Genomic DNA, 22104 nt, shown 5'->3' with positions numbered 1-22104 from the left:
AGAAATATTCGCATTCCACCTTTCATTTCGTTTGCTTTGCTCTGTTTCGCTTTTTCTTAACTGCTCAAAGCACTTTGACTCTTGGCCGCTTTAATTCACCAGAAACAGACAGAAATAAAAACAAAAACAACAACATTAACAGCAAGAGCAACAACATTAACAGCCATTTAACAGAGCTTTCGACTCACGCCGCATTCTTTTGGCAAACGAGCATCGCGAAAATGCCGGTTTACGCGTTTTGCTTTTTGTTATGTATTTTCTCTATTGCTTTCTTTGTCGCACAGATTTATGCAATTTGCTGTTGGTGTTGTATTTTTGCCAAATGCCGAGCGAAAAAAGTACAAAATGACGATGAAGAAGAAGCGTAACATGTCTGCCTCTCCCTATCCCCCTCTCACTCACTCTCTCACACACACACACACACCGAGAGCTGCATTCAATGTCAGCCTAGGCTGCAAGAACAACACGAACAACAATGTGCGTGCTGTTTGCCATTGTCGACGACGACTGCGACGCGACTGCGACAGCGGCTGCTTGATGATTCATAAAACATGCAAGAACTGGAAAATCAAGTGGAATGCATGCAGCTGCAGCTGCGCGGGTGAGGCGACAGCCAAAAACCGCAAACGAAGCGCAGCGCAGCGTCAGCTGACACAATGGCCTCTCATTGTGAATGCTGCCTGCGATTGTGAGTGCGAGTGCGAAAGAACCAATAAACATTTTGCAACAATAAGTAAATAGAAGCAGAGTATCGATGGCAGTTATGCAGTATCGATTGTTTACATTACTCACCTGGGTATGCTAATCAAGTAGATAAGCAGGCGACGCAAATCCTCCGGTTTGAGGCGATCCCGACGCGGCGTTGCCGGAAAGCATAATAATGGTCCACCACGCCTATCACGCCCACCAGTGAGAAATACAACACGCTCCTGCAGCAGCGTTAACAGATCGCGGGCACGTTGACCATCCATGTTGTTGTTTGTATGTGTGTGTCTGTGTGTGTGCAGCTGTTTTAATAGTCTTTAACTATTGTGAGGGCAGCGCAGCATAACGGACTCGCCTTCAATTTCACTTAATTTGAAATATTTATTATTATTAATTTAGTCGTTGTTGTTGTTACACTTTTGCTAGCTTTGAAGGCTTTCATTGATTTTTGCGAATTTCTCGCTGCCATTTTTTTCATGGTCAACGCAGCAGCAGCGGCACTATATATTTGTATATACACATGCATGTGTTAGTTGGGTGTGTGTGTAGGGGTAGGCGGTTTGTTTAGAAAAAAGAACGGACAAATAAGAAAAATATATACAAATGGTCACACTCAACACAAAGCATATTAATTACATTTTAGACAAATTTTTTATCATATGGGCAGCCTTACACAGACAGATAGGGAGACACACTCACGAATACACAGACAGATAGGGACGCAAACACACACACATGACACGAAACACCCCCACCGAATAGCGGTTAAATGTTAAATGTCATAAATCAACTCTATGTCGTGTCACGCAATGGCCGCATAAAACATAAACGCGGAAATACATGCATACATACATACACATGCATATGTATATATTCTTATTTTTAAAACACACGCGTGGGCGAGGGGCACAAGGGAGCTATGTTGTTTTTTCGCAGCTGCACAACGCGCGCGTTTAATAATTTTTAATTGCCATTTTTACAATATGGGGCTTTAGTTTTACGAACTCCATCAACAATCACATCATCCGCCTTCGACGCACATCTTTTCACAGTTGCGTTTCGTTTCGTTTCGTTTGAGATGTTGTCTGCGTCTTGTGTCGCCTCCTCTCGCTCACTATATCACTCTCTCTCGCTCGCTCTCCCTCTTTCCACCTTCTGCTACTGTTACTTCTTCTTCATCTTCCTCTTCTTCAAACCAACACTAAAAACGCTTCTGGGATACAAATTGATTTTTTTCACTCGTTTGCGTTTGTTCTGACTGCATAAATGCACATTACCATAACACGCGCGTTTGCATTGTTTCATTTTCGGCAATGCTCTGATCATTCACATTATTTTTACTTAGGCTAGCTCGGTATTTATTTAAACAAATTTGCGGAGCAACAAAAATTTTTGCGAAATTTATGCGCTTCGCTCACTTTGTTGTTGCACTGTTAATAGTTCTCGATTGTTATGTTAACTCAAAATGGAAATGTTAGATTTCAAAAGAGTGACCAGCTGCGTGCAAGCCGAAAAATACCTAGAGCGTACATAAAATATGTTGGTAGTATTTTTGTATGCTGGAAATGCCAATTAAACGAATTTTTTGTGGCTCGCCAGTTGTTATTTAAACTAAGAATCATATTTATATTTATTTTGTAACCAAAAAGTTATATACTACCTCAATTCAAAATAAAATTCTAGCATGTGATATCATTGCGATGTGATTATTCAAATTATGCGGTCACTTTGAGAATGCCAGCTGGTCTGAGTAAATCTGCTGTAATTTTCGACAAGCTGGCAATACTAAGTCATGACAAGGCTGCCAGCACTCGCAACCAAATCAGCTGCTGTTTTCGACAAGCTGGCAGCACTATAAACATAATTGCAATAAGAATTTTATATTCCTCCAGGAAAATAAACAAATTGTAAAAATTCTGCGTAAAATCAAAGTTGCATTGCATCTAAAGAAGCGCCGATCGAAGCACAAGCCACTAGAGCAACAGGCACAGCCACAGCAGCAGCAACAACGCCACCATCGCTGTAACCAAGACGACGACGGCGACGCCAGCTGCAGCCAGATGGAAAGCAATTTGAATAGAATGATAAACCAAACGCTGCGTCATCCGCTCAGCGGGCAGCTAAGCAAATATACAAATGTAATGAAGGGTAAGGTAAATAAAATATCACTATATACAGGAATTTAAACAGTTCATCTCCTAGGCTGGCAATACCGTTGGTTCACTGTGGACGCCAAGACAGGCTATTTGAGTTACTATTTATGCGACTCGTCGGCTGTGGGTGACGACATTGCGCCCTCGCCCCATGTGCTGGCCAACACTCCGCGGGGCCAGGTGCAGCTGGCCGGCGCAGTTGTCTATCCCAGCGACGAGGATTCACGCACCTTTTCCATTGCCTGTGCTTCGGGAGACACGGTGAAGCTGCGCGCCAGTGATGCACGTGCTCGCCAGGAATGGGTCGATGGACTGCGCGCCGTCGTCGAGAGCCACACACAGGCCATGGACATAAGCAACTCATCGCCATTGCCGGCACGCGAACTGCTGGCCGCTTCGGATGCAATGGTCGCCGCTCGTCAGGCTCTATTCCTCACCGAACAGTGGTAAATACCATCTCGCCATGCGATCCTATAGTATCTGCTCTACGATGATCTCTTAACTGTTCTATCTAGCAACGCTTCTTTGGCACGCGCCATTGAAAACATTGACTGTGCTTCCTTTTCGCCCACGGATCCGGACCTATTGCTGCTGAAGGCCATCTCAACGGCCAGCACACAGTGTCTGCATCAATGCCTTGGCCTGCTGCAGCGTCACCAGGAGATCAATCAGCCCCCACTGGAGGAGGTGACGCCGCCAAGTATTAGTTTGGCTCTGCAGTAGCAAATCTATGTTAATTTCTCTTTTGTTTTGTTATCAAAAAGCAATAAAAATAAAATACTGTAAATACTAAATAAATACCAAATAATTATGTGAACCTAACATTTATTTAGATAGATAATATAATATGTAGTAAATATTCCCGATCAACAAATCTAGCTGGGCGTAAAAAAAAAACTCTTATTCTTCAACTTTTCTTTTGCTTTTATAAAATATTTTTTATTCCATTTTTTTGTTGATTTTCTTCTTCATTTTTTTGTTATTTGATTAATAAGAAACATTCATTTCGACATTTAAAAGTTAATTTGAACATAAAGTTTTGCACTAAAGTTGTTTTGATAAAAAACGTATAATAATTATACATATATATAAGTTTATATATATATATATATATTTCCTGGAAATTTTCGGTTAGCTTCATAAACTTATTTTCCTTTTCTTTTAGTTTAATTATTATTTTTTTGTTGAAATACTCGTAATATACCAAATTGGTAGGGAACATTAGAGTCTATTTTTTAGGGTGGTTGGGGGTATTAGTTATGAGAGTTACATACATAGATATACATATAAATATATATATATCTACATATCTGTCTATATGGCTATGGCTATTGTATAAACTGTAAATACTTTTTTATTTATTTTTAATTTGATTTTTAATTGCCGCTTGTTTATTATTTTCTAATTGTATTATTATTATTTTTATTTTAATATTATTTGTTGTGTGCTTGCAAACGAGATTTTTTATAAAAAAAAAAAACATATAAAATGCGTTGCCGAAAGATTTGCCTAAATGTTTTTTCATTTTTTTTTTAACTTAACACAATACTTATATATTTATTTAAAAATATATATAGTATGTATATGTCAGACTTTTTCTAAATTAATTAACGAAAGTTGTTGAATTAATTTTGTTCAGTTAAAAATTAAAAAAAGCTTAAGTTAAAATTAATGCTAGAAAAGGCACTTTAGAAGAGTAGAAGAGAAATTGTTGAATTTTGTAAGTTAAAGAATTAATTAACAAATAACTATTTATTATTCAAAGTTTAGCAATAATTAAAAAGTTTCAGAAGCCTAATTTTTTTTTTTAATTTTCAACAACTTTCGTTTACAATTTTCATTTTCATAATTTTCTATAAATTTTGTTTTGTATAAAGTTTTTGTTTTTTATTTTTAGTTAAAAATTTTGTTTTAAATTTACAAATTTGAGTTTTGTTTTCTCTCTTTTCTTTTTAACAATTTCTCTGAATTTAATTCCGAAAGGCATTTTTTGTGAATTTTTGTTTTTTGTTTTTAAGACCTAAACATTAAATTTAGTTGTTTCCATATTTTTAGTTTCCATTTTTAATACATATCCAAAAATTTTTAGTTTTTTTTTTTTTTATAATTTTTGTACACATACATTTTTATAAACTAAATAAAACTGGGCACACAATTGCTTTGATTTAAATAATTGTATTTTTCTTTTTTTAATGTTTATTTTATTTATTTTTAGCTGTAATTTCTGTTGTTGAAAAACTGTTTTGTGGGATTTAGTGTGGAATGTTCCAGGGTATTTCATAGAGTTTTCCATTTTATTTATATATATATAGTAAAAATTAAAGAGATCGCTATTTAATTAATTGTTTAACATAATAATACTATTTTGATTTTTTTTCAATTATGGTTTAAATTAAAAATATAATTATATTGAAGTGGACCGACAGAAACAAAGGAACGAGCGTTCGAAATACTAATATGTATAACATATACATATATGTGTATGTATGTATGGATGTGCATGGTTTCAAAATCTAGCAAATTTAAATTAAATAATATAATTAAAATATATTTTATGATTAAATTATCTAAATCAAAATATATACTTTTCGGAAGTTAAAAAATGTATATAAATTGGTTTATACATTTAAATATATATTTATTAAACTAAATTTAATAAATTACTTAAATAAATTCTTAATATTAAATTTTAGATACTTTTAAATCAATATGAATTTTATAAAAATTATTTTGTAGATATATAAATTGACAATTGAACGTTTTTTTAAATAATAAATATTTAAAAATTAATTTTTTTAAGAAACACATTTTAATCAATATTACATATGTTTAAATAAATTCATTTACAGCTAAAATTAATTTCAAAGTATGTATTTTTACTAAAATTCTGTTTAGTGATATCTAAAAATAAACTTATTTGGGCTTTGTCAACTTTTCAGAGCACCTTCGCATACATACACACACATAAATATATATAAATACATATAATATATAACTCAATATATATACACATATGTATTTCATATTAATTATTTCAGATTTGTTAAACTTTTCAAATTTCCATTTTACTCAAATCTCAATTGCTTAATTAAAAGGAAAATTTGTTGCTCTTTTGATTGATTGATTGATTTAGTTGAGTTTGGAGTTGGAGCTGGAGCTTGGACTCTACTCGCCGCTGGTCGTAATGGGCTCCACCTTGATGGAGCTGCCGCTCCCGCTGGCGGTGCTGCTGGCGCACATTTCTCCACCGGCTGTGCCACTGGCTGCTCCAACGGGTGTTCCGCTCGCTGCAGGCGTCGCTGCTGCTGTGGTTGACGCTGACGTGGAGGTGGAGGAGGCGCCCACTAGCTCTGCCAGGTCCTCGGCAAAGAGTCGCGTCGGCGAAAAGTCACGCTTGTAGCCCAGCTCCAAGCCCAACTCAGCCAGCGGCGAATGCAAGCGCGGCGGACTGCTCTTCGCCTTGGACTTGTCCTGCTGCTGCTGCTGCTGTTGTTGTTGCTGGTGTTGCTGGTGTTGTTGGTGCTGCTGTTGCTGGTGCTGCTGTTGCTGTTGCTGCTGATGCTGCATGGAACTGGCACCGAAACCGGATTTGTGGGGCTGCATGTGATGCGAATGCGGATGTGTGTGCGGATGCTGCACTGCAGCAGCAGCAGCCGCCGCTGCAGCAGCTGCTGCTGCCTGTTGATGTAAAGCGTGCTGCTGCTGTTGTTGCTGCTGCTGCTGTTGTTGTTGCTGTTGGTGCTGCTGATGGAGCTGCAGCTGCTGCAGATGGTGCTGCTGCTGCTGACTGAGTAGTGCAGCCGCTGCCGGATCTCGATGCAGTGCAACGGCCATGCTGGGCGGCAGATTCGGCAAGAGGCCGGCGGGACCGCAGGGCGAGGGCGCATGCCGTGCTCCCAGCGATGGATTTGAGCCACTGCTCAATGCTGGCGATATGCTAGCCCGTCCCGCTCCGCCCGTCAAATGGGGCGGCAAATTGAACAGGCCCGGCGGACCCGGTGGGGGTGGTTGCGGCCCCGCCTCCCCGTGCTGATGCTGCGCTGCGGCGGCCATTTGCATCTGCTGGCGTATATTGTGTGCAACGGCAGCCACCGCTGACATTTGCTCCTGCGACATTTGTTGCTCCGCACCACTCGCAGCGGCTCCCACGCCGCCGCTGCCCATACCATTGGGACAGGCGAGGGCGCTGAGGCTGGCGGCTCCTCCGCCAACAGGCTGACCTGGATAGCTTAGCGTCATGTCCTGCAAGGGAAAAACGGGCTAACCCGATCGGTAGTTTAGTGTGTGGATGGCTTGAAATGAAAAATTAATCAAGCAACTTGCGAAATTCAAATGGCAAATTTATTTGGTTGCGCCTGATCGTTGACAAATAGATCACTGCTATAAAACAGCAAAGAAGCATCGATAGGTGCTTGACATTTTACTCAAAAGGCAGCTTTCTTGATTGGACAATGTATGTCATCGATATTTTCTAAAGCAATCAGATCTCCGTTTTACAATAAGAACCATCGATACTTGCTTGAAGGCTCAAAGAGTGCTTTTAGACTTTATGTTAATCAAGCCTTTAATGTTAACTCTGCAGTCTAACAATAACAAATCTCTGTTGATAAAATGTTAAGCCTTACAGTCGGCTTAGGGACCATTTGAGAGGCATCGAAATCACATGGTAATCGATATCAAATGAATCGTGAATAAAAATGGCTGCTTCAATGACTGTGTCGTAATTTGTGCTTTAATTTTTTTGTTCTATTTTTTTTGAAGTGCAAGTGCTATGAAGTTTGTATTGTGGTGAATTGTGATTTGTTTTAACATACCGAATGCCGACCGTACGGTGGCATATGTGCGCCCAGGGTATCTTCTTTCATGTCCTTAGTGTCGCGAAACACGACCGTCTTGATGACGCCCTTGATGTGCTCGTCCGGCCAGATACCCAGGAGAATGCGTTGCGGTCTACCTCGTCCCTTGGGTCGCAAATCGGGTCCGCCATCGATCGAGGGGCCGAGCATATTGTGCACCCGATTCGCGTAGAGCACAAATGTCGGATAGGGTATATCGTATTTTCGCGCCGCTTGTGATAGTGAAAGTCCTTCCTTTAATACGCTGAAAATGGCTTCGGCCATCGTTTCGGGTCGCCATGATTTAAGCGGTCCGCGTTCGCGAAACCGCATGTGATGCATTAGGTTTTGATTCGTGTTCCAGCATTTTTGCCACATCGACTGCAGCTGATATTGATAGCTGTCTGCTGGAATGTTCGAGAAGGATACATACAATATAACGGAATGCAGTGCATTGGGTGAGTGCCAAAACTGCCAGCTTTTGATTGTCTATACAAACCTGCTAAAGTTGAGCCACTTGCGCCCATCCAAGCGTGTGAGTTTTCCATCATTTTTGCCTATTGAACATGAAGAAGGAGAAGAACATGAAAAATAACGGAAGTCATTTAAATTTATATGGAGAGTGAGCGAGAGGGAGAGAATTAATTGCATATCTATATTTGCTGCACAATGCGCCCCTGCCATTGATGTAGAAGAAGATCGATCTATTTGGGTATATGGGTTAGGAGTATTGATATGTGACGGTAAAATAAAAAAAAGTAAAAAAATATTAAAAATATATGTATATAAAAATATTTTGCTTTATATAGATTTAATTGTAAGAAACATTGCTCCAGTTTTATTAATAACTGTACTGTATTCAGAAAATTGTTGTGTGGCCATACCATAACTAATTATTAGGCTCAATGAATAAAGCAGCTATAGAAAGTAATTATAAAATACAGGCTAAGACTACAATTGTTTTACAATTAAATCCAACATAAATTGCAGGGCATTATTAAGTCGTATAATTGTCATTGATTTATCATGGTAAATATTTACATATACATATATACATTGCAGAGCATTATTAAGTCGTCTAATTGTAGCTCTGAATGGTTCTCAACCAGCTTGGAATGTAATGCTAACGATACATTTAACTGCAGTGCTTGGCCTGCAGTTGTGAGTTGTTCGAGTGGCTTTTCCTCCTCGTTGACGTTGACGTTACCGTTATCGTTGCCGTTACAGTTACCGTTACCTGTCTGTTTGCCGAAGTACCGTTTGCCGAGTGCTTCGTATTGAATTCACTAATTGCATAACAAAGTAACATTTGCATATTGTGCCACATATCCTTAAACGTGTCTATGTATGCCCACTAGAAGGTGAGCCACGCCCCGCTGTTGCCACCCAACCATCCAAACTATCTATCATTCGCCATCTCTCTCTCTCTCTCTCTCTCTCTCTCTCTCTCTGGCTCTCTTAGGGGCTTGTCAATAACTTCATTACGAACTAAGTAAGAGTACTTCAGTTGGAAGTGCACGATTAGTAGATACCCTGTTTTTTTGGCAGAGATTTTAGTTAATTATGTATGAATTTAAGGACGATATTCATGGCCAATTTTGCATATACATATTTATGTGTATATCTCAACATATAGCCTGTTACATAGTCTTTCACAAAAGCCAATATACCCTGCTTTGCCATTTTTACTCTAATAATGAGTTTAAGGGTATACAAATTTCGCATCATCTAGCATATCAAGTGATTATTCCCCGACCCCGACTCAGGGGCCACTCTTTGGGGCCCACTTGTGCCCATTTAGGCTAAGTATTACTTGTAAGTTTGCCATGTGACTGCGTGGCTGAGTAGCAGTTAAGTTGTTGCCTGTTTCTCATTTTTAGTCGCTTCCTCGTCTAAATGCATTCATATGTATGTCTGTATGTGTGTGTGTGTGTGTGTGTGTGTGTGTAATGGCAGCTGCCAAGACAATGAGCTTGCCTCTGCTCTGTTGTTGTCCGAAAATTTGTGTTGCATACTTTTATGGGCGCCAGACATGCAAATTGCAAGTCTCCACTAGCCATTTCATTTGCGCTCTTATTATGAAGTAAATTATATATAATATTTCTGTGGCTACTTTATTTTTTGTTATTTTTGATTATTATTTTGATTTTGTTAAGGCAAAGTAAAATTACTTTATTTGTAAATGCAAGCAAATTAAGTTGGCAATTTCTGCGAACTCTGAGCAGAAGTCATACAAGTTGTTTGCATATTTTCAAAAGGAGTGTACTTTTGGGGTTAACTTTAATTTTGTACTTTTATTCAGATGGCAACATAGTTAATAAATTTATATAAATGGTTTTGTTTGAGCCATTTTATACTATTTGACTTTCACATTTATTTTGTAATCGTTCCCAAACATTATATAAATATTCTCTAAATATAAAATATTAAACGATAAATTATCGATAATTTGTGAAATTGCTAGATTTGACATGCAATTGAATCGCGGCAAGCGCAGCTGAAAATGCGAGAGTTCAAATAGGATATAGCTAATCCACATAATTATATATAGGAATACACAAACACACACACACACACACACACACACATAAGTATACGCAACTTGAGCTGTGTATGTGCGCAAGAAACGTTGCAGCTATCAAAGCAACTGCAACAACAACAACAACAAAATGTTTCACATCCAGCTAGGCAGGCCAACTAATGGTCCATTCGTGGCACTTGGTTATTGACGTTGGACTCGAATTGTATTAACAATGCATGGGGCACAGACCAGGCTCACTGAACTGCTCACTGGGCGAATACACGGGCGTGCTGGCGAGGGCGTGGCAGCCGCTGCCAAGCGAATGGATGTGAGGTGGAGGCGCGGCTTTGAGGTAAGCAGCGGCTGCGACTGCGTTTGGCTTTGATGCAAAATCGAAACGTGGTCAACTTCATTTCGCTTAATTTCGCGTTGACTCTACACACACACACACACACACACACACACGCACAGGAGTTGCATTTGCAGCTATATGTCGCGCGCTAATCTGCAGCGCAGGTAAACAGAAAGGGCGGCGAGCGTGTGTGTGTGTGTGTGTGTGTATGAGGGGGGAGTGGCATGCCACTCAGGTATGACATTTTGGCAGCGTCGAAGTGCACCAAGACTGTCAAATGAGTTGTAATGAAATCTCGTTCAGTAAATGTGCATATGTGTGTGTGTGTGATATACATATGTGTCAGTGTATTAAGTGCGTGTGTATGTGTGTGTTATGCTGCTTTGGTCAGTTGCACATATAATAAATAAATTATTTGGCATTTGGCGTACGTATTATTGAAGGCAGCTGACTAACATGCACACACACACACACACACACACACATGCATGCAGCTGCGGCGCCATCTGTCGTTCGTCTTGCGCATTAGCGTGATTAGTCTCCATAGTCTCGCTCGCTGGCATTTAGACTTGTAACAGCAGCAACAACAACAACAACAACCATAAACCGCCTCCTGCCTTGGCCTGGCTTTAAAATTAAATTATCGAAAAATTTTTGGCGTTTCCGCCATTTTCTAGCTGCAGACAGACATCTACGCAGCAGCCCAAAAAAAGTTGGAGGACAAAAAAAAAAAAAAACTCCTTAGCAGAACGCCCCCAGTGCGAAGAAACCAGGAAAAAGGCGTTGCAGTCAACGCAATTGAAACCTTTGAGATACCTTTGGCACACCCACAACCCATCTCACTACAGTCGCTCTCTCTCTCTCTCTCTCCCTCTTTGCTGGTGCTGCTCTGTGTAAGCATTGAGGCGTTAAGCTCACATCAATTGGGCGTAAAAAGCGCTAAACAGCCTAACCGCCAGCCAGTTTTTTGACTACCTTAAACCTCTGCCACAATTTGTGCACCCACTTGGCTTCCACTTTTGCGGCACTTGTGTGGCATGCGGCATGTGGCATGGCTCTAGTTTAGCCCGCGGGGCGTCGCACAACTTGAGCTGCTCGGGTGGTTGTTGCCACAATTTCTGATTTTCAGATTTTCTGATTCGCTCCGACCATAAAGCATCCGCAATGCAATTTAAACAAATTCACAGCAGGAAATAGCGACATGTGGCCAAAAAACATGTTTACAGATCGCATATGAGGCAAACAATTAAATGAAAAGTATAAATAGAAAATAAATATGAAAAAAACAAGAAAATAATAAAATAAATAGAGGGAGAAGGTCTAGACGGGATTTCGATAAAAATTAAATATTAAAGATGATGACAGAAATTATATCAACTAAATGGAATACTTTTATCTTTTATATATATTATCCCCAATCACTTTTCTAATTATGCAATTCAATAGCTGCTGGCATGCTAAATTGACTAAGTCGAAATTTCTAATTCGAGGATGTTGTTCAGGAAATTATCAAAGTGTGTCAGTGTGTGTGTGTGTGTATGTGTGCTTTCTGGAATTTGTGTGTAACCAAAAATTAATTAGCGTGAAAAGCATTTTGAAATGTTTAAGCCAAGCAGTTGACAAACCGAATTTGCAAGACGGATGCATGGCTAAAAACTTGCATTAGTTTTGTCGAGCTCATTTCCTCAGTCACTCACTTACACACACACACACACACACACACACACATATTCATTTTTAATTTGATTTAGTCGCAAAACTTGCTGCTTCATTAAAATTCGTGCAACAACAAATGAAAAGTTTTTGGGCTCGCGTTTTGCTACTTGAAACGGGAATTACAAAATGCAGCAGCCGTGGCAGTGGCAGCAGTGGCAACAACATCAGCCGGCTGTGGCAGCAACAAGCGGCATATTTCCGACATTTCCCCGCATTTAACCCCTAGACCCTACACCAAGCCGAGTCCTCTTAGCCGCCTTAACCCTTAGGCGGGCCAACAAGCGCTCTGAAGTGTGCTACGATTTCACTTGAAAACTGCAATCAAGTGAATTTCAATATGCATATGTATATGTGTGTGTGTGTGTGTGTAGATATGTGGATTTGTGTGTGTATAAAAACTTCATGGATTTAATAATCAAACCATCGATGGTTAAAATCGAGCAACGAGAAAGAGAGAGAGGGAGAGAGAGCGAGAGCGAGAGGGAGGTAGACAGAGGGAGAGCAGAGAGAGTGCGCGCCCAGTCCCCTACATTGAGCACTTCTCTACACTTGTTCCTCATTTCCTGTACAATTTTATTATATTTCATATATGTATGACTGTTCGCTATGTGTGTGCTTGTGTGTGTGTGTGTGTGTTTGCGATCGGCAATAACAGCTTATGGTCTATATATTCGTCTAACTGTGCTGCACTCCGAGCAGCCGTCCTCCCCATCGGCCACGCCCACTACAAAATGTTTGCCAATGCATAAGTATTTATAATGAAAATATGAAACGTTGCGCTCATTATAAGAGATGCAGTGTGTGTGTGTGTGTGTGTGTGTGTGTGTGTGTGTCTGTGTGGATATGGATTTGTTGCATATGTGTGCCTAATAATAACAGAAAAAACACATTAAGTGCTTCAGACTGAAATTTTATAAGTTTGGTGCTCCGGTTATTCAACTGCAGATTGTTTAGAAAATTACATTTGGAGTGTCGGAAAATAATGATAGGCCAAGTGGCAAATCAGTTTGAATTAAACAAAGAAATTTAATGCTAATTTTGAAGTGTTACACATATATATTAAATATTAATAATATTAATATAATAGAGTTATCCATTAGAGTCTAGTTAGGAGGGCTCTATAAACTTATGGAAATAGCAGTTATAACTTATTAATAATAATAATACAAATTTAATTTAAATATATCTTTTTCTACTCATATAAATCCGATAATTCACATAGTATAAATTGCTTCATTATTTTAATTTTAATTTTATTTTTTTGTTTATCAGAAATAAGCTCGAATAAAATAACTAATCAATGTGCTTTAATTTGTTTGGTTGCTTTACTTTCTGTCTGCTGCTTTGTGCACTTTGCAGACTAATTGCCATCAATTGGATGGATCTGGCTGAGTTACTACTGTACTCCGTGAAACAAGAACAAAACAACAAAACTTTAATTTTTTTTTTTTATCATTGTTTGTTTGTTAAAAAACTGCGGTAATTTATACAACCGACAGTAAAAACAAAAAACAAAAAGTTTTGCGTTCTAAAATGAAGCAAAACGATTAGCCGAGCAGGGGATAGGGGAGCAGGGGCAGTAGGGGTGATTGGAGTTGGCTATGGTTAGCAATCAATCGACAAAATAATGCGTTAACTTTTCAAAACGCGCCGCACAGCTGCAACGCACACACGCAACTTTTCACACTCACACTCACACACACAGCCATAACTAACTTTGTGAAAAGCGATTAGGAAAAAAAAAGTATTGCATAGGCAATGGGCGCATTAGACCCTAGACATGGGCCGTCTGCTGCAGCTGCTACAGAACAGCCTCAATATAACAAACAACAAAAGTTTAAAATATTGCAATCTATAGGCACACAGAAACACACACACACACACATACATACATACATATATTTATATACATGTGTTGATGCACGTACGCATTGATAAAACTTGTAGCTCCAGTTGCAATTTAATTGCAATTCAGTTCTTCATTGTCAGTAGACATAAAAAAACCCGTAGCTATAGCTATATTTCCGATTATTGAATATATTTATATTTTATTATAAACTATGATTGCAAACGCAAGATAAAAGAGTTTGTTTTGTGGCTGGGAAGACAAATTGCCGAAAGTAAAATATATTTTCTATACATTCGATTTTCGTTCGTATATATTCTCGATAAATACAACAAATAAATTGTGTACGGCCTCAGCTAGTTGGTATTTATGTCAAATATTTTATTCATTTTTATATATGACTAATCAATTTATTTGCCCATCAATTAGACTTTAGATTCAATAACAATTCAATTTATATACATACCAGAAATATTCGAAATGTAAGGACAAGAGAAACGTAACAAAAAAATAAAAATAAAGCAGAAATTGCTGACTACGATAACGATATTGTTGCATGTTGACGTCATAAATTGTGGCACCTAATAAATTGACACACTGTCATTGTGTGGCATTTACAGTTTATGTGCATATTGCCACATGCAACACATGCGTCCACTCATCTCTCATCCCTCAGCGCCCCAACCCTTTATCCCTATCAAACAACAAAAGCCAGTGGGCAACTGGTCTGCATTTTGCCGTCATCCGTTGTTTTTATTTTTCTGTGTTTTGCACACTGCACGTTGCACGAGCTGCATGCAACAATTGTGTGTGGCAAGTGCAGCCCAAAAAATAAAAATCAAAAAGTCGCCGCAAACAAAATGCAAAATGCACAAAAAATAAAATAAAAGAGCGAGGGAACGTGGCAAATTCCCTGGTTGCCGCAGCGTTCCCCTATCTGTCTCCCCCTCTCTCTCTCTCTCGCTCTCACACTTGTACTTGTAGCACACTGTGCGGTGCACCGCAGCGTTTAAAATGGTTTGGCAGTCATTTTTTCACATCATTGATTGCTTATTAGATTAAAAACCGCGTGGCTGGGCAGTGGCTGCAATTTCTCTCCTTTTTTTTTGTCGCTTTTCGATCTGCAGCCGTGCCTGCCCCTGGCCCTGTTTGATGTGCGGCACGTGCTGCCTGTGCTGCATGGGCGGCTGGCACGCCTTTAATGTGCTGACAACAACAATCACAACAACAGGAAACAAACAACAAAATGCATAAAAAAGCGTCTGCTGCAATTTGTGCGCCGAAAAATAGGCAACCCGTTTTTTTCATGCCAAACGGTTTATTCGCTTGTGTGTGTGTGGGTGTGCGTATGTGTGTATAGGTAGAAATCGTTGGCCAAATGAATTTCAATATTTTTAGTGTACGTTTTTTTGTATGCTCCGCGTATAGACTATTAAAGATTCGTGATTTATAACAGGCCACATTTATATATAAAAAAATGTGTTTGCCTGGTCAACAGACTGCATAAAGGCCATAAATACCTATATGTATATACATATATATATGTCCAAGCACATCTCATAGGTAAAGTGTTAATCGACAATACATATTGTTTTTTAAGCTATTACGGAACATAAAAAAATATGATGATATATGAAGTGGAGTAAGTGAAAAGAGTTTACAGACTTCGTCGGAAATTGAAATGTTTGTTTTTTGGCATTGGCAGCTGAGTTAACTTCTATTTCACTGTAATCGAAATCGAGATATATGTATATAGGTAAATAAATTATTCAGAAAGGAAGAAGATTGAGTTAAGCTGGCAAAGGAGTTGGGTATGAATAGATGGGCTCAACGCAAGAATATATGTATATATAACTGTTAACCATTTTTGCCTTTCGTTCTCATCGCAAGATCAATCGAAAAACTTATATTCATTCGCTCTCACTCTGAGCTGTCTTCGGTTCTGTTCGCTTTCATTTTCTGTTGAGTGCTTTGGGAGCTCTTTTAACGAGCAGCGTTTAGGGAGAGTTTCGGTTGACGTTCGTACAATGCCACTAACTAAGCGAGCAAACCAAGTCAATCGGTGGCTACGATAGTTGATTGATAGACATTTATTCGCAGACATCGAGTGGAGGCAGTCAACGTTCACTTACTAGCTATAATATATGTATATACTGTATGGGGGATTGGCTTCTCTTATTTATAAATAATTTCTATTATTAACTTAATTATAGCAATAAATTCTTAACTTAATTATAGCTTAATTATTTTTGTTTTAAATACAAGAATTGTGCAAGACTTTGCATAATATATTCTTAGCTTGGCCATTTGCTAGTAACTTTTAGTTAACGGCTGGGCTACCTGCTTAGATTATTTTAGCTCAACCCCTGACCTCTAGCTGTTCCCCCACTCTCTCTCTCACATTCCATTTCCTCTCTCGCTCTGATAAAAAATGGCGAATGTCTGCGTTGCTTCGTTGAAGCGTAGCCAAATTTAATTTTAAATTTTATGAACGCACATCAAAAAATAAGTGTGCGAAGTCGCAAGCGGCACGGAGCAAAGGGCAAGGAAGTTGGGGCAAGCTTCTTGGGGGTTGTCTGCCCCAAAGAAGTTGTGGCATTAAAATATGAAAAACAATTAAGCCGCGCACAACGCTCAGGCGGCGGCGTCTGCAAGCAAAATTTAAGTTAAGATTTCATTCAAGATGATTCCCTCGTGTAAGAGACGACTGATTCTAACCCTGCCTCGCCCCAGTCTTCTGGGCTCACGAGCTGCCTGCAAACAAAATGAGTATTATGTACTATATTTCAATTCATTATGAATTATTCAAGGTGTGGCATGCAGCAAGGAGAGAGAGGGTGTAAGGGTGAGGGGGAAGCATGCAACACGACAGACACTTAGCTGCCTCTTGTTGCAGTTTTGTGGCATATTATGGCGAAAATTTTGCTTGTGGCAGACAGCCTGACAAGCCGCATTTCAGTCTCAATTTTGTTTGTTGTTTGTCGTTGTATTTGCCGTGCTGCCGTGCTGAGCAATAAAATGTAATCAATTATTTAGGCCCAGCCAAATGTACATTTTGTAAAAACAAGCAACTGCTGGCAGCTGCAATTGTCAAATGCAAACAGAGAGACAATCGCACTGAGCTGAATTGAAAAGGCACTTGTGATTTGTCATGGACTCTAAATATATTTTCAATAGTTTCTTACTCATTTTTTTTTCTTTTTTAAATGAAAATCGAAACATTTTATCCAATTGTAGAGCCAACAAGCAGAAGAAGCAATAATAAAAGTGAGGTAAACATATTTGATATAAAATATTCAGCAAGAACGAATCTATGGTTAAAAAGAGTGAAGTAAGGAAATTTTATATTAAAAATTCTATTCAGCAACAAAGAGAAGAGAATCTTTAGTTGAGTCTAATGTCATTTGTTGTTTGTTCATGCAGTACATTTATATAGCTGTCTGACTTCACTTATATTTCGCCTTTGACTGGAGGAAGTTTGAGCACTTTGTGCAGTTCATTTTTATTGTTTGATAAAAGACAATTCTTTTGTTTACTTAATTCAAGTAATATTCGCCCAATTAAGTTATTTATTAATAAATTTGAATTTTTTACAATTCTATTTCAAATATCGTATAACGTGTCTCTTAGTATGTGTCTCTCTCTCTCTCTGCGATAGAGTGAAGCTAGAATATCTTTATTCGATGCCTCAGCCCTCGAATATCATTTTAGCCAGGCGGAAAAGTGTTTTTCACTTTCATACTCTGTAAACGGGCATATTGTTTTTGTCAATGTGGGCTTGACAGACTGAAGGCATATTAATGAGGCCCTTAGGCATATCAACTTATTTTATATTATGTTTATTAATTTTTAATCAATTATTTTTTCAGTCTATCAGGCTCCACAATTTTAAAACTTTTTCCGAACAATTTTTAAAGGAATTTTTTTCTCATTTATACATAGGTATATAGTACAATACACAATATCTTCTAGTCGACTACTGACGATTCGAGCCGATTTGCTGGCTTTTTTTGTTGTTAATCTATGCAAGAGGTAGGCAAAAGTATTTTGCATAGTAAAAGTGGCAAACGCTGTAAGCAGCATACTACTATGTTGGCCAAATGCTATTGCTGTTGTTGTTGTTATTTGTATTATTATTATTGTTGTTGTTTTTGGTGTTGCTGTTGTTGTTATAGGCCAGAGTTTATGGCCGTTTTGTTGGCTGGTTAGTTGTTGGTCTGGGTTGGTTGGGTTAGTTTGGTTGCTTTTCTTTTTTTAGGTCATAAGACGTTACGCTAAAAGCGCCGTTCAACATTTCGTTCTATTTTAAAGACATTTGTTATAGTTGTTGCTGTTGGTGGAGTTGTTGTTGCTGTTGTTGTTGTTGTTGTTGCCGTCAGGCTTCAAGATTGGCACTTGATTGGCGTATATTTCCTGTTGCATATTTAAGTTTTTAGCTTTAGTTATAGAGCACGGCCAAAGCCCAAAAACGTAGAGAGTTGGCAAGTTGGTGCATTTCTATTTGTATAACTGACATGTGTAAAATTTGCATTGAGTGGAGTCGACCTGGCTATTATAAGGGTGCCGAAGGCTTAGATATATTTTTAGCAGGCATCGGTTTGTTTCACCTTTAAAGTTTCGATTTTTCTTATTTTGTTTGTTATTTTTGCCTTATTTAATTAAATAAATGCAATAAGTAAGCGTCAACGCATTGACATTTCATCTGTCGCGTAATTTATAATTTGTGTTGCCATTATGGTCAGTCTCTCCATACATATAAATATATATATCTGTATATATGTATATTTGTATGTGTGTGTGTGTGTGTGTGTCTGTCTGTTTGCTGTTGCTTTCATTTTGACTGCGCTGCAAATATTTCGCATTAATATGGCGGAAAATCCATAATCGAATTACAGAGTTGCGGCTCTTTTGTTTCCCATCTCTCAATCTGTATGTGTGTGCGTGTGTGTGTGTGTGTGTGTGTGTGTGTGTGTGTGTTTGTATCGCTTTAATTGAATCCTTAACACTTTTGAGCTACTTACGTCCAACACGTTGCGTATGCGTAACTTATTATTATTATCGTTGTTGTTGTTGTTGTTGTTGTTGTTGTTGTTATTGCAACAGCTGTCAGGGCTGCGTAAAAGGTTATAATAATTCAGGGATTGAGAGCAAGAGCAGACACATTGCAGTGCTGCCGTGTAAAAAATGAAATTTTCTTTGTGAAACGCAGTCAAGATGCTGGCTAGAAAGTAGCATAGATCCCATAACTCTATATAAACATTATTATCCAATATTTCGCTTTTAAAATCAATGAGTCAATGAACAAATGTATATAGAGCAAAAATAATCAGATAAACGATATATTAGTCTCCTCATCAGTTATCAAGCAGCTCATCAGTTTTAGTTTTAATGTATATCATAAGTCTGTCCATCATTTAATCAATCGAAACTTTTGCCTATGCCAAAACAATTGCTATTTAGTTTCGCATACACATCAATCCGTCAATCAATTCGTCATACAGCATCAGCCTACCTTATGCTATCTACCTCAGATAGCAACTGTCATTTAGTTGTTCAGTGTGCTCAGCCCTGAGGCGGCATCCATCTGGGTTTTCCAATTGATTTGCCTGCATTCAATAAAGTCGCAACAAACAAACCATTCAATCTATCGGAACGGAACGGAACGAACTCTTCCATTTGCATTTACCTCTCTTAATTTATATATATATATATATATCTATATATATGCAGATATACATATATATGTATATATATATATATATTTATATAGAGCCGCACAGAGCTTATTGGCATATTGACAATTACATGGACGATACATATAAATTAAGCAAACGGTCCGATCGGAGTGACGCCTGACCAACAGCAGCAGCGGCGTCTGCGTTGACTGCGACGTAGGCAGCGACTGAGGCTCAGCTTGATGCGGCTGGCCAAATTTAATTGACAACTTACTGTTCTACTGGCTGGCGTGGCCGCGGGGCTCAAGGGGCGTAGGCAGAGATATACGCCGCGCAATCTGTCACAGCTCAAAGACACACACACACACACACACACACACACAGAGACACAAACAGTTTGACCTGGCAAGGCTTACAAATTAAAATTCAATATTAACGGTCTGTAAAAAAATACAACAACAACCGAAATGAAAATAATTTAATAGCAGCAGCAGCAGCGCTGTCAGTATGAGGAGAAGCATATATGTACATATATGAGAGGGCGGGGCGGCGGTAAGGGGGAAGCATATATCGGCTATTGGCTTGGCGTATTTCCATAATCGTGACTTCATAAAAATTAAACTTCGATTTAAAAATAATGAGCAACATGACGTGTGTTGTTTGTACGCTCGACGCTGCATGCGCTAGTTGGCTGCTGCCCAGTCAATATTATTATAATGTGTTGTACAGATAATACAGTCGAAATAAAAACAAACTGGAAGCAGTTTATTAAATATGCATGCAGCAGAAGGCAATTAATTTAAATTTAGGTTTATTATTTCAAGTATATCGGAAAGAAAAAAGCAAAAAAAAAAAAAAAAAAAAAAAAACAAGTAAATAAAAGGAATGCAATTATCGGCGTATGTTAATAATACTTTGCATTTGCGAGAGATCCACATTTTAATAAGCCGGTTAAATGGACGCTTTAAAGCTGATAAATCAAGGTGTAATATATGTATATAAATATTTCTGTTAAATTTCTTGAGTTAAAAAATGATGTTTAATATTTCAGCTCAGGCATTAGAAAGCTGTTTGATCTTAACTATAATATATATATATATATATATATATATATATAGATTCTATATAATAGAGATTCTCTAGAGAATGTGGAGCGCTGAGCTACAGCAATTCGATTTTCTTCTTGCCTCCATCATTGGATAACTTTCTTATTCTATTTCCTAAAGAATTCTACATTAATATTAATAATCTATTTAACATAAATAACATTCAGCTGGAAGTTACAGCAATTTTTCGGTTGTGTTCGTGAACAGAACGTACAAAATAAAACGGCAAACAGTTATTTACAAGCTATGACTTGGCTTAATGTTTATCATAGCTAAAACTAGAAAAGTTAACTTCACATTCGTAACTTGACCTACATGAACAAATTTTGCTACTGCAATATCTCAATAAACTTAAAGTCAGTTTTATATTGCCTGCCTTTTCATTTGCTTAAAAATTCTTCAAAGTTTTCTGTGGCCAAGAGAAAACAACGTAAATATCTTTTGGTCTGCATGCTGCGTGGGCTTTATTGAACGATTCGAGTTGAAGCATTGACAATGGTCTCAGCAATGGTGTGAAAAACGCAAACACTCAGACACCTCAGTTTCAACTGGATGAGCAGCTGTCTGACTGCGCATGTTTGGGTGTGTGTGTGCGTGTGGGTATTTGTGGGTATTTGTGGGTGTGTGTATGTCGCTTGTGGGTAAATATTTTTAATACGCGTCGCATTCAACCGCAATACAAGGCAATTAAATATTTCAAGCCGCAACGCGTCGCAGCGCCTCGCACATCCGACACATAAAAAAGAGAGAGCCATATTGGAGTCGGGGGCTCAAAAACGACTGGCAGCATTTACCGGAGCACAAAAGCAACAACAACAACAACAAGTAGCAACAGCAACAACCGCTTTTATCCTGCCAGTTGGCGGTCAGAATGCCACAGTTGCAACTGCAACAGCAGCAGCAGCAGCAGCAACAGCATCTGTTTGCGTGCCACAATTGTCGCTTGATCTTTATTTCTGTTGTTGCAAGAGCAACAGCAATTGTTGCTGTTGTTGCCGCTGTTTCGGCATCTGCTGTTGCTGTTGCTGTTGCCGGCTCAATACAATTGTAATATTCAGATCCAGCTTGGTGTGTGTTTTTTTTCGCTTCTGTTTTTTAATTGGCGGCCATAATAATCAAATAATTTGTTTATTGAAAAACATTTTTTACAATTATGTAAACAACAAATTGATTTCCAGCATGAGTAATTGCCATT

The 22104-nt window shown here is 38.4% G+C and overlaps 3 protein-coding genes across 9 annotated transcripts in view; 1 reads left to right on the top strand and 2 right to left on the bottom strand.

Moving 5' to 3' along the window:
- trio (trio Rho guanine nucleotide exchange factor) overlaps positions 1-2170 on the bottom strand; it is a 48361-nt gene extending 46191 nt beyond the window's left edge. The window contains exons 1-3 of one of the 4 annotated variants that reach the window (XM_089258944.1): positions 1983-2170; positions 1686-1918; positions 793-1205 (exon numbers count right to left, since the gene is read on the bottom strand). In XM_089258944.1, coding sequence (XP_089115070.1) covers positions 793-971 — 179 coding nt within the window. In that variant the 5' untranslated portion in view covers positions 972-1205; positions 1686-1918; positions 1983-2170. Of the gene's footprint in view, positions 1-792; positions 1206-1685 lie in introns of all 4 variants that reach the window. The other 3 variants (XM_089258943.1, XM_018100903.3, XM_089258945.1) reach the window with 3 other exon arrangements.
- Positions 2171-2517: 347 nt separating this feature from the next.
- LOC108651330 (oxysterol-binding protein-related protein 11) lies at positions 2518-3666 on the top strand. The gene is made up of 3 exons (XM_018100927.3): positions 2518-2853; positions 2908-3304; positions 3374-3666. Exons 1-3 carry the CDS (start codon positions 2766-2768, stop codon positions 3579-3581), a joined length of 693 nt encoding a protein of 230 aa, XP_017956416.1. The 5' UTR covers positions 2518-2765; the 3' UTR covers positions 3582-3666.
- Positions 3667-5805: 2139 nt separating this feature from the next.
- Positions 5806-22104, bottom strand: part of bab1 (bric a brac 1) — a 73289-nt gene continuing 56990 nt past the window's right edge. The window contains exons 2-4 of one of the 4 annotated variants that reach the window (XM_089260427.1): positions 8193-8250; positions 7673-8097; positions 5806-7100 (exon numbers count right to left, since the gene is read on the bottom strand). In XM_089260427.1, the coding sequence (XP_089116553.1) occupies positions 6024-7100; positions 7673-8097; positions 8193-8250 (1560 nt within the window). In that variant the 3' untranslated portion in view covers positions 5806-6023. Of the gene's footprint in view, positions 7119-7672; positions 8101-8192; positions 8251-22104 lie in introns of all 4 variants that reach the window. The other 3 variants (XM_089260426.1, XM_089260425.1, XM_089260424.1) reach the window with 3 other exon arrangements.

Source organism: Drosophila navojoa, chromosome 4 (genome assembly GCF_054131105.1).
Source record: "Drosophila navojoa isolate 15081-1374.11 chromosome 4, UAZ_NAV_1.0, whole genome shotgun sequence".
Taxonomy (NCBI): Eukaryota; Metazoa; Arthropoda; class Insecta; order Diptera; family Drosophilidae; genus Drosophila; species Drosophila navojoa.
The sequence above is the reverse complement of the archived record's forward strand: the minus strand, read 5'-3'. Positions and strand labels throughout refer to the sequence as shown.

Excerpts from the sequence above, each read along its gene's own strand:
- LOC108651330 (XM_018100927.3), top strand. The coding sequence starts at position 2,766 with ATGGAAAGCAATTTGAATAGAATGATAAACCAAACGCTGCGTCATCCG. Across the intron at positions 2,854-2,907 it reads ATATACAAATGTAATGAAGG|GCTGGCAATACCGTTGGTTC; the intron begins GTAAGGTAAATA and ends TTCATCTCCTAG. Across the intron at positions 3,305-3,373 it reads CTATTCCTCACCGAACAGTG|CAACGCTTCTTTGGCACGCG; the intron begins GTAAATACCATC and ends TGTTCTATCTAG.